The sequence below is a fragment of the Momordica charantia genome, assembly GCF_013281855.1.
Source record: "Momordica charantia cultivar OHB3-1 chromosome 4 unlocalized genomic scaffold, Mcharantia_2.0 BLBB01000004.1, whole genome shotgun sequence".
Taxonomy (NCBI): Eukaryota; Viridiplantae; Streptophyta; class Magnoliopsida; order Cucurbitales; family Cucurbitaceae; genus Momordica; species Momordica charantia.
Genome location: NW_028275162.1, coordinates 7161001 through 7173369, shown reverse-complemented (window position 1 = coordinate 7173369; position 12369 = coordinate 7161001). Strand labels below are relative to the sequence as shown.

The 12369-nt window shown below is 35.8% G+C and overlaps 1 protein-coding gene across 1 annotated transcript; it reads left to right on the top strand.

Annotated features, from left to right (window-relative positions):
• The first annotated feature begins 239 nt into the window (after positions 1-239).
• On the top strand, positions 240-4606 carry LOC111012242 (tropomyosin). The gene is made up of 3 exons (XM_022286315.2): positions 240-594; positions 2420-2576; positions 4380-4606. The coding sequence occupies exons 1-3, from the start codon at positions 421-423 to the stop codon at positions 4493-4495; spliced, it is 447 nt and encodes a 148-aa protein (XP_022142007.1). The 5' UTR covers positions 240-420; the 3' UTR covers positions 4496-4606.
• The last annotated feature ends 7763 nt before the right edge of the window (positions 4607-12369 follow it).

The window sequence follows — 12369 nt, the reverse complement described above, 5'->3', positions numbered from 1 at the left end:
AGGCCAAAGATTTTAAGAACGTTTTTTTAGTAGATAACTTCATATGTTAACTACGTTACAGTTGACCAAAAATTTGAAAAACTTAATTTAAAGATTTGGACAAATTTTATAAACCCAAAAGCTTTTAGAGTCGAACAATTTCCTACCAACTTATGGCAATCAAAATAAAATAAAATATGAACTAAAAAGAATTTGAAAATGGTAATTTAATTTTGATTTTTTCACTAAAGAATTTGACTTTGTAAGACATATGGCATAGACACCCGTCCTAAGAACAATATCGCGAAGAAAGCACTTCTCGAATGCAAATGCATGATCGGATGGGTTCTTAGCTCCGATCCTGTAGTCTCTCCACGGATCATGAAGTTGAACGATAATTGAATAGCGAATTTGCGAGCGCAATCGAAGAAGATTCGGATCATGGAGGACAAGGGTAAAGGAACGGACAGATGGAGCGGTGCTGTAGCCAATCTCACAGAGATGGCTTCCAATTTGGAATCACTCCAGAAGCTTCTACTGAAGAAAGCCGTATATGTGGACGACGAGACGTTTGCCAAAGCTTCGTTGTGCTCCGAACAAGCAAGAACGATCAAGGTTACTTGACGCGATCATGCTTTTTCTTGTTTTGTAGTTAGGTATTGTTCTGATATCTGGTTTGGAATTTCTATTTTACCATTTGAAATTGGGGGGACTGAGGGATTGGTGGGATTTCTGGAGGGCATTATCGAATGGCCCTCGTATGACCAATGTAAATGTTATTTTTGAATGCTATATACAGAATCGGAGGGGTTTTTGGCTCGCTCGGGGTTTTCTGGTTTTTGTAGTTAGGTACTGTTCTGATATATGGTTTGAAATTTCAACTTTTCTATGTAAATTGGAAATTGGGGGGTTACTCTTCGATGAGATCCAATCCTGTCAAGCGGCCATTTGGAAGGTGGAGTCTTGGAAGAACAAGGAGGTACATGTACACCTGATCTTCGAAGACCTTAATATTTTGAAGAATTTCTTGGAGAAATGGAAGCACTGTGTAGATTTGAGAACTTTCTCCAAAGGGGAGTGGAAGGAGACTGCTAGTGTCCAGGTAAGAGGTGACGAATGTACTCTTTGGGCGTGGAAAATTCAAGGATAAGTTAAACGTTCAGTTTGTCCTTTACGAACCAAATAGGAGAGCTTGTGGAGCATTGAGAAAGTTATAGCACTACAACTCCATTTATGAATATGTGGTTGAGTTTACAAATGTTGATGCTATGCTAGAGATCAAGATAGTGTTGCAGGATGACACTACTTCATTCTTTTATAATTTAGGTATGGAGGTCAGGCCTCACTCCTTTCATTATGCTTATAGCCCACTACATTAATTTCCAGGGACGATTTTCTCAAGGCCAGTGCTGGGAGATTAAAGGTTTGAAATTATAAGTTTTCCACTTGAAAGCTTGAACCTAGAATCTTGGAGGGTATCTCCAAACATCTCAACTCCGGACCACTAGGACACCCTTGGGGTCGAGTACTCCAATTTAATTATAGGGTTTCTACCTCAGGCAAGCAGAAGCTTAGATAAAATGTCAACTGCATGGAACATAGAGTAACCTATGGGAGTAGAAAATGGGTTGGTGTGGACCATGGAACCTCTTAATGGAACAGAGAACAGGAAGATGCATGTGGTAGTGCTTTCTCACTCAAGAGAGTAAGAGGTAAAATGTGCCTCATCTATGGTTTATGACTCCCAGATGCCACTTAGCAACTCATCTCATTGCCTAAGAGTGAAGAATGTGTATGAATGAATAAGGGCATGCTACTAGTTACCACGTGGGGCCCAGGGGAGGAGCCCATGAGTCACATTAATTGTCTTCTGATAGAAAGGATTTGGGATAGCTGTTCATCTCTTCCTCCTTTGTTTGTTCACATAAGGGGTTCGGATCCCGATTTTTGACATCTAATTGTTGGCTACTTTACGCTCCCAAGGAGCAGCCCAAATGGCAAGGGCTTGGTCTCTCTTGGTCATACTGGCTGAGACCTTCAGGTTAGAACCTTCTAATGAGCTTAATACCAAAAACCCTTGATGTCTCCCGAGTCCGGACTTTGGGGCGGGCGTGGGTGCCCTTGGGTATAGGGGAGCAAAGCTCCGACTCCCAATTATAAAAAAAAAAAAAAATTGTTGGCTACTTTATTGTTGGCTTCTGAACATGTTCCATTTTGCTTTTACCAATCTTCTTTCTACCATTTAGATTGTAATGATCTGGGAAATCATTGTTTTTACATCACACCCCACCATATTATAGATGATAAATCAAGGATCATATTACATGATCTTAATTGATTCTCCTTTTTGAAATTACATGCTGTTCGGTTTTTTGGTTTGTTGCTGATGTGTGATAAAGTTGTGCCAACTGGTTATGATAACCAAAGAATCTTTTGCTAGGTTCTCGAACAAAGGGTTGAGACTTTGGAAAGGGAACTTGATGCTGCCATCACTGCTGCTGCTCATGCTCGTTCAGAAAAACGTCAGGCTGAGGCAGCTCAAAAGGCTGCTGAACTACATGTGAAGGAGGTCACTAGAGAGCTCGAGAACACCACAAGTATGGAATATCTTACCCTTTCCCATCTTTTAATTGTCTCAACCTTAGGTCTTTTTAATTTCTAAAAGGAGTATTTATTGAAGCACGAGGTTTTGTAGACTGGCTGTACTCAAACTTTCCCAAGTTCAGAAAGATTTAAATATTATTCTTCCACATTTTATTAGCATAATTTTCTTATGCATGCAGACATTTTATGCTGACTAACATAATCAATCTGGTGAATTAAATATACTCTTCTTTTTTTTTTTTTTTGGGGATAAGAAACATACTCATCTATTTGCAAGGAACTTATTTTTGAGATAGGAGACTACAGATAGAAGCCTAGGAATGTACAATAAGATAGATTGCTTATAAAATCTACGTTGGCAGGATACATTTTAATTGGCTCTTAATTCTTCAACAATTCTGTGCACCAGTATCTTTATAATAAATAGGAGTGGAATTATGATGTTAGGAACTTGATAACTTAATTGCGGTAAGAATGAGACTACTAGCTATAATGAAACTGCTGGATACTCCTGAAAATTTTACTATAGCTTTCTTCTTCTCTATTACACTTGAAATCAGCAGTTTTACAGACAACTATTTGCCCCTGATAGTATGTGGGGGGCTGGTTGTGATGTATCAGATCCTTGTGGTTGGAAACGACATTGTGATATATATAAATGTTATCAATTCTGGATTTCATAAACGTCTTTGAGTCATTTTTTTCTTATTACACGCTTCTAAAATTGTATCCGGGGTTACCTGTTCTTGGAAATTTTTCAAATTTGGATTTCTATTTTCCTTCTTAGAACCCGCCAATATTAAGCAAACAAACAAAGTATTTAGGTCCAATGTCTCATTTCATTTTGTTATTTTTCAATGGGAAACGAACTATTATTTAAGATAAATAAGTACTGTCTCATTTCTTTGCATTAGTTTGTAAGAAAGCACTCAATCTTCTGCAGAAAAGAATAAGCAGAGGTTTTAGTTTAGTAGGCTGTTATTTTAAGTTGTGGTTGAAGTCGATCTCCACCTCATATTGATGATTCTTGCTGCATTATGATGGAATCAGTTTTGTTATATTTACATATCACTAAAATTCATTATTTTCTTGTAATAACCAATCATTACAGCTAAGGGCTAAATATTTTATAAGGTAACCTTTAAAGAGTGAAATTATTACCTGTTTTCTTAACATTATCCATTTTGTTATAATTTGGAGAAATTTGAGATAATTTTCCTATATTTTTTATTTGGATGATCTTTGGTGTATGTTAATTATACAGGTACGGAGAACCATCATGGTTTGGTCTGGTGGTCAATAAGGGTCAATGTAAATAGTAAATAGTAAAGGGCTTCTAGGGATGAGTCCAAACCATGGTGGCCACCTACCTAGGGTGTAATATCCTATGAGTTACCTTGGAAACAAATGTAGTTGGGTCATACGGTTGTTTTGTGAAATTAGTCAGTCAAGGTACGCGCAAGCTGATATGAGCACTCACGGATATAAGAAAAAAGAAAATATATAGGTAGGGAGGTTATCTTGGAGTTATTCTTAGTCTCATATGAAGACATCTAACTTTTATGGAGGTGCGATAACATAAAAACAAAATTTAAAATTCAAATGGAAACTGAGATTTCAATGCAAGAAATTTATTAAATTGGCAATCATTGTTCTTCAGTGGCACTGTACCATAAGAAATCTCCACAAGGAAATAGGTGTTCTTTAAAATTGCTCTGTTAAAGTTGAAGTTAAAGTTGATACTGCAGAGGTTTGGTTGTGGACTAAAAATAGGTTATTGATTGCTATTGTTGCAGAGGTATTTCAACTGCATATGGATGAATTGCGGGCAAAGCAAGAGGAAATTGACAAACGTGATAAGGATATTAAGCTCTTGGAAGCAATAATTCAGACTCTTGGTGCCAATAAATGACGTTCACAAATGTGTAAGGATTTTATTTTGATAATTAGAGCCTTACTTTCCTTTTTTTGTGTAGTGGAGGATCTGATTCATCTTAATCAAATTATGAGCATATTTATATTCCTTCTTTCTTTGAGATTGGATGTTTTTGTATTTAAGAAAAAAAAAAAACAATAATTAGGATCATGGTGTATAATATATTATTTTGAATTAGTAGAGAAATATCTAGTATTTAGAATATGGATAGGTAAATTAAAATTACATTTGATTGGATAGGTAATTCATGGAGTTTTTGAGCCCTACTGCATTCTATTTTAGCTTTTTGTTTCCAAAATTGATTTTAAGAATTAATGTTTTTTAATTGGAAAGACGTTATCATATACTTGAAATTATTATTTAGATTCGATGATCTTAGGACAAATATTTTGTTTAATAACAGAAATAGGTCAATGATGAAAGCAAACTGAAAAGCCAAAGAGAAACCAATTTCTTAAACATAACAATTAAAATAGTTTTCTTGTCGATTCTATTCTAATGGGTAGAAAATAATGTTCAAAACAGGAGTTTTGTTGGAAATTTGGATTCTGTTTTTTGTTGGTAGAAATTCTGGAAACGACTTTTTCTATGTTTTCAGATTCAGAATTTGAAAATTTTAGAATGAATTACCTTAAAAATGATAAAAACTTTGATAAATATATTACAATTAAAAAATGTAAAATATAATGTATTCTAAATTATATAACTTTGTAAAATAATAATTATATAAAATTCATAAAAAAATGTTAATAAATTAATTAATATAAGTTTAGATTAAACTAAAATTTAGTTTGTAACTACTCCTAGTTTACCAATATTTTACTAAATATACATTGAACATCCCGGAGATTCTCTTTCTTTGGCCAACCTTTTTTTAGAGGGAGTAATAGATATCCTACTAAATTATGGATTTCTCTTGGAGCAATAAGTTGAAACTTGCTCAAGAAAATCTTTCTTAGTAATACAATAACAAAAAAGCCCACAAAGTTTTACCAAAGCAAAACCAAACCTCCCTAAACATGCAATTTGATGTATACTTGGCTAGCTCAACACCTCAATAATTATAGTAGAAATGGCAGAATTAAAAAAAAAAAAATCTAACCGAACAAAATTTTAATGCTAGATTAGAAGAAATAAGTTCAAACTCCATGGTAACCACTACCTAGGATATTAACATCCTACGAATTTCTTTGGCAATCAAGTGCTGAAGAGTCAAATAGTTGTCCTGTAAGATTAGTTGATGAGTTTGCAAGGTGATCAAGACTGATATGATCATGAAGAGTCAAATAGTTGTCCCGTAATTAGTTGATGAGGTTGCAAGGTGACCAAGATTGATATGATCATAATTGGCGACGACTCCTTTGACTCACCAAACACTAAAACGAGGCATGGACAAGTCATGGAGGCTCCACAAAGGTAAAAGATTCATTGGAACTCAATGGAGTTTCAAGAAGGGTCAAGGGCCCATTCTACAAGAATGGCGCCCAATGCACAATCACACGCCCAGTATCATGGTCAATGTTCGTCCAAGACTTGTTGCCCATGGATGCATGCCCATAACACTCTCTTCCGTGTTAATTTTATGTCATGTATTTAATTTTCTATGTTATTTACTTTTCCTTGTATTTTTGGTGGCGAGTAACTCCTCGCCACTTTGTATGTTCACAGTCATCATACTACATTTGCCTTATAATGTACTATAGAAGGTACACCTAGCCCCTTTCCTACCTTGAGTTGTATGTTTACTTAGCTATTGTTTACTCTCTCTGTTGCTTTGAAGCCTACAACATGATTTTAAATATATTTTCCAAAACCTCTTCCCCTAACCTGGTTTTCTAAAACCATTTTCTCGAGAACGGGGTGGAGGTTGTGAGATAGGGTTGTTGTACCGTCGGGAGTCCCATTTCGAATTTGTTGAATTGTTTGTAGGTGGAAACAAGTGCTGCATAGTCGCCTCGTAAGTCTTATCAAAAGTGTGATTGTGACACCCAACACGCACAGTTCCTGTGCGCTAACATTGCAAGCGTACGCTCCATGTGTGCGTGCACCAGCACCACCGTCCAGCCCCTACCACACACCCATTAGCGTGCCTAGACCTACCAGTGCACGTCACTGCTTGCTTGTGCCCCTGCTCACACGCCTGTGCATGCCAGAGCCCACGCCATGCTTGCCTACCTGCGCATTTGGCTTGCCCCCACCCTCAAATAAGGAAAATTCTTCCTTGTTTGTTTTGAAGACATTTTAATATTTTTTCTTAGATTTTTGCCTTTAGCTTTTCTCTTTTAAGTTGAATCTCTTCTACGATTGGACTCTAGTGGCTAGTGACTTCGTTGTTCATACACTTGAGTTGTCGCGTATTAAAGAAAACTTCAATGTTAGATTTGCAATAAGTTTGGTCACGTTGATGCTTTTGTTAAATATATAGGATCGAACCTCGGGCATTGCTCACTAGGTTATTAACCTCAGGCCTACATCAATAATTTTTAATCTCCTTATCAGAACCCTTTGCCCCCACCAAACATAGAATCAGCTCCTCCATCCCCTTCAAAATTATCATCTTCATGAATATTCTTGTTGGGAGCCACTTATTATATGACACTTGATGATGTCTTCATACTCAACCTAATTCCTTGGTTCATGGAATTGGTCCATTAATGGAAAATGAATATGTAGCCCTTCTACGTATAACAAGACTTGGTCACGTGTTCTCACCCCTCTCAATTTCAAATTGATCGATCGATAGTTTGAAATATATAAGTCAAATGAAGAGGCAAAGAGAAATAAAACTAAACTTGTAGCTAAAGAATTCTTAAATGCGAATCTTAATGAGAAATTGTTTATCTGACAACCTCAAGTTTTCTCATAATGTACTTTTAAGTTTCATAAGCTCTAAAAAGCAAAGTTGAAAGGTTTCGTTTTTTAAAACTAAACCGTTATTTATTATCTAGACTCAAAGAAACTTCTCTTTTTTTTTGTTATGAGGAAACCAAGCGTTTTTATGAAAAAAATTGAAAAATAATATACCAGACATAAAAAACTCATCAACCAATTTTTTTTAAGGTCTCTCAACAACCTCTTATTCAAGTATCTTGAATCGTTATCTTAAAAGATCTCACATTAATAAGATAAGTGACCAGTACCTAATAAAGGGACAAAATAAAATACATTACAGACGACCTTCTTTAGAATGCCAACATACTTGACAGAAAATACGCTGTGTCATTCCAATGTCTAAAGGACCAACAATCTTATATCTATCATGTGTTATACGAATGACGATGGCACGAACAATCCTATCGATCGAAGAAGGTATAAACAGGTTCGATCTGTCGCTGTCTTAGATTCAATTTGGTTTCTCGGAGTTCCTCAAAGCAAGAAGTTGTGTCAAAACAAGTGTTGAATCTGAGAACACCGTGGTATAAGAAAGGGTGTTAGAATACATTCTTTTGCATTCCTTTAGTTTTTTTACTCTCTTCCTTAAGTTGGCTTACACATGGCTCATACCTTTATTCCTTTTGTTGTTACTTAATGCACTGCTTCCTTTAGTTGATAGCCAGCCATGTTGAGCATATATTTCCTCTCATTTTCTCTCAAGAATAATATTCTCTACAACTTTTCTTTCTTTCTTGTACAACTTTTACTATCCCCACATTGGTGGTTTCACAGTCTATCATCTATACTTTGGTGACGCAAGCTGATATTCATTATGAGACAACTTTTCTGACCCGTATAATATTTAATTATCTTGAAACTCATAAGGTTTTATAGCCTAAACAGGTGACCATATCTAACCTATAACTTTAAGTACTTAACTATTTTTTTTTTCACTTGTCCTAATTTAAAAGGTTAAGGGTGCGTTTGGTTCGTAAATAGAAAACAGAAATTTGAAAACAAGAGATTCAATGAAAACCAAAGTTGTGTTGTTTGTTTTCGGTGTTTTCAGATATGTGTTTGGTAACAGATTTAGTAATTGAATCTCAATTTAAAAAATTGTTAAATGTGTGTTTAGTAATATATTTATAAACTAGAGGTAGTTACCAACTAAATATTTAGTTTAATCTAAAGTTATATTAATTAATTTATTAACATTTTTTTATGAATTTTGTATAATTATTATTTTACAACGTTATATCATTTAGAATACACTATATTTGCATGTTTTAATTTTAACAAACATAAAATGAGTTTATAATATGAAGTAATATATTTATCAAAGTTTTTATCATTTTTAATGTAATTCTGCATCTTAAAATTTTCAAATTCTAGATTTGAAAACACTGAAAACAATACAAAGTCGTTTTTAGAATTTCTATTGTTTGGATTAATTCGAAAACAGTTTTAAAAAACGAATCTCCCGACAACGCGTATTCACTGAATCCACTGAAAACATCAGTCAATCTGAAAACAGAAAAACAGAATCCGAGTTTCCAACTAAATATGTCCTAAATTAACCACGCAAAAGAAACCTACACGTCAAAAGTTTGTTATTTGAAAGAGAAGTATTGTCCCAAGGGAAGGAAAATGTTTTTTGACATTTGTAATATATGAAAAATAAAACTAATTTACTTGACGAAATTAATTTCTTGAGTAAGTGAAACAAAATGATTGGTCCTCTAGAAACCAAAGAGTAGAATTCCCATTTTTCCAAAGCATAAGATAAATCTGTGAAAACTGTAAAACCACAAAAATAACGACACAACAAATTATACTGGTTCACCACTAAGGACTACGTCCAATCTTCCACTCAGATGTGGATAATTTACTAATAATTGTTTAAGGATTAGAATACAAAACTCTCTCAAAAAAATTTCCTAGAGGTCCCAACAAAAGGCCTCTAGCTTCTAAGTATTATAACACACTATATTTAAGTACGGGAATGAAAAACACTCATTAAACCCACTGGATACAGAATTCTTTTCAACACTGCCCACAACCACTCAAGTCTCTTTTATTTGGATTCTGTACAAATGAAACCTTAACATAAGGACTCTATTTATAAGAGGTCAAATATTCTAATTGTTATAGGAAAACAATATTGTAATCTTTATAAGACAATAATATTTTACTCCCGGTAGGAATTAGTAATAGTGTTGAAAAATTCTTTTCTTAATAGGACATGTGTTTCCTGTTTTGGTTCCATAATCCCAACAATCTCACACTTGGAGACAAAGCAACAATTCTCTGCCTCCCACTACATCAACAGTGTTCCATCATCTTGACACCCTCTGTCAAGGCACAGTTTTGACTCCTTCATCAACGAATTGATCAATACTGCTTGGCTCTACCCAAGCATCGTCTGATTCTGCCCTGAAACTGGGCAGCTCAACCTGGTCTTGTCTCCCAGATTTAGAGACATAGCCACGTAATCCCACTTGATCTAAGTGGTCTCATCGCTTCATTTCTCGATCGAACCCAACGACCTCTGAAGAAAGATTCCCCTGATGACTTGGCGCTCCCACCTCAAGTTTGTTGCCACACTAGAAACAGAACCCGTATCCTTCAATGCACTAATTCGCCTATGCGACTTCACCAGCTCGCCCGAATGTCTGACAGTTGAGGTATAACTCGATGGCCTATCAAATTCTCGTTTCTCTTTTCTGTACTTCTCAACTGTTTTACTTGAGCTGATGGCAGATTATTCTGATCTGTTATGGCCATCAATGTTGTTGATTCTCTAAGGTCTCGCCCTGAATCATCTGCAGCTACTCTGTGCATAGTCCGTCTTAGTGAACCCTTGGCAACCCCAAACTCTAACACATAAATAGAAGATCTCTTGTGGCCTGTTGCCACCACCCTAGATTCCCTCTTGAGCTTCCAGCAACGTCCACTAAACTCACTACTGTAACAATCGTCATTTAGTTTTCCTGCGGATAACTAATTAAATCTGAAGCTATGAATATACCTAACACCTCGTAGCACCAACTCGCCCTCTTCGCCTGTCTTCAAACAAATATCTCTAATTCCTCTCACCTTGGAGATACTCTCATTCCTCATCCTCACTGAGTCATAATCACCTGTAGTAAGAGATGAAAACCAATGTCTGTCTGAAGCAACGTGCGCTGATGCTGTAGTGTCCACAACCCACTAGTCTACAGATATGTTCCTCTGAACACAAGCTAGAAACTCCTCATTCTGTTCTTCTTCTGTTACAACGTTTGTAGAATTGTTCCCCTTCTCACAATCTTCTTTGACCTTTCTACAAAAAGGTATCACGTGTCCCTTCTTGTGGCAGTAATAACACTCTACTTCTCCACTGGAACTCTCACTACCCCTGCTATATCTCCGCTGCTGCTTCCCATATTATTAACTTATCTTTGCCTTCCCTTTGTTCTGAGCTACCAAAGCTGATTCAACTATGTTTTCTACCCCTAAAGTAGATGCAAACATTTTCCCTGATTTTCTCCGGGTTTCCTCAGATGTGGCGGCATCACAAATAGCTGTAAATTTCAAGCTATTTTCCCCTAGCGAATTCAACACCGTGGTCTTCATTGTCTCTCAACTGTTAGGCAAGGACGTCAACAGCCTTATAGCTTTCACCTCCTCCTCAATCTTGACACCCATCCCTTTTAACTTGTTCAAGATATCGGTGAGTTCATTAATGTGTGAATTCACCAAGGTTCCCTCCTCCATGTGGATATTAAAATACTTCGTCCATAGAAGTATTTTTGTATTGGCAGAAGGTTTTTCATACCTGTCTTGCAAGGCCTTCAACAACTCCTTCACTATAGTCTCTTTCGCCACCAAACTACAAACATTCATTGACAACGACATTCTGATATTCGCAACGACCTGCTCATCCATCTCATTCCAATCCTTGTCTACCATTTCTGCTGGTCTCTCCCTTAAAGTCTTGTGTATCTTCTTGCATGTAAGAAGATCATTTACCTGCATCTTCCAAAAACTGAAATTCTCCCCGGTGAACTTCAGAACCTCTTTATAGTAATGGTGTGCGTGATATTTGTCTCCCATGATGCTGCAACCTTACAGCTTTGATACCACTTGTTGGGAAATTGAAGACCCTAAATAATTTCTCATTCCACATAAATATCCAAACACAACCAAAATATATGAAAATAGGAAGAAAACTGTAAAAGCGCAAGAATAACGACACAGCAAATTATACTGGTTCACCACTAAGGGCTACGTCCAGTCTTCCACTCATATGTGAGTAATTCACTAATAATTGTTTAAGGATTAAAATACAAAACTCTCCCAAAAAATATCTCCTAGAGGTTCCAACAAAAGCCCTCTAGCTTCAACACGCTATACTTAGGTACAAGAATGAAAAACACTCACTAAACCCATTGGATACAAAATCATTTTCAATACTGCCCACAACCACTCAAGTCTCTTTTATTTGGGTTATGTACAAATGAAACCTTAACATAAGAGCTCTATTTATAAGAGGCCAAATATCTAATTGTTATAGAAAAACAATATTGTAATCCTTATAAGACAACAATATCTTACCATTGGTAGGAATGGGTAATAGTGTTGAAAAATCTTTTTCTTCATAGGACATGTGTTTCCTGTTTTGGCTCCGTAATCCAAACAAATTCTTAGAAGCTATTAAACCATCTCACAATCAAAGTTGATGAGTGGGTACTTTCTTTTTTTCTAATCCATAAATGAGTGGGTGTAAAAGTAAAGTTTGACAAAAAAAAAAAAAAGAAAGGGCTAAACTATATTGATGACATTATCACTCCAACTAAGGTAGTATTGCATTTTACAAAATCTAATTGAGGTTAATGGTCTAAATTTATGGCTATTAGGTTTGTCCTATTATAGAGAAACTTTAGATAAAATGATAGATGGATTTCGGCAAGATAAAATAAGTTGAGAACTTCGAG

Bases quoted from the DNA above. Each gene is read 5' to 3' on its own strand.
- LOC111012242 (XM_022286315.2), top strand. From the start codon at position 421: ATGGAGGACAAGGGTAAAGGAACGGACAGATGGAGCGGTGCTGTAGCC. The intron at 595-2,419 runs GTTACTTGACGC...ATCTTTTGCTAG, and splicing joins AACAAGCAAGAACGATCAAG to GTTCTCGAACAAAGGGTTGA. The intron at 2,577-4,379 runs GTATGGAATATC...CTATTGTTGCAG, and splicing joins AGAGCTCGAGAACACCACAA to AGGTATTTCAACTGCATATG.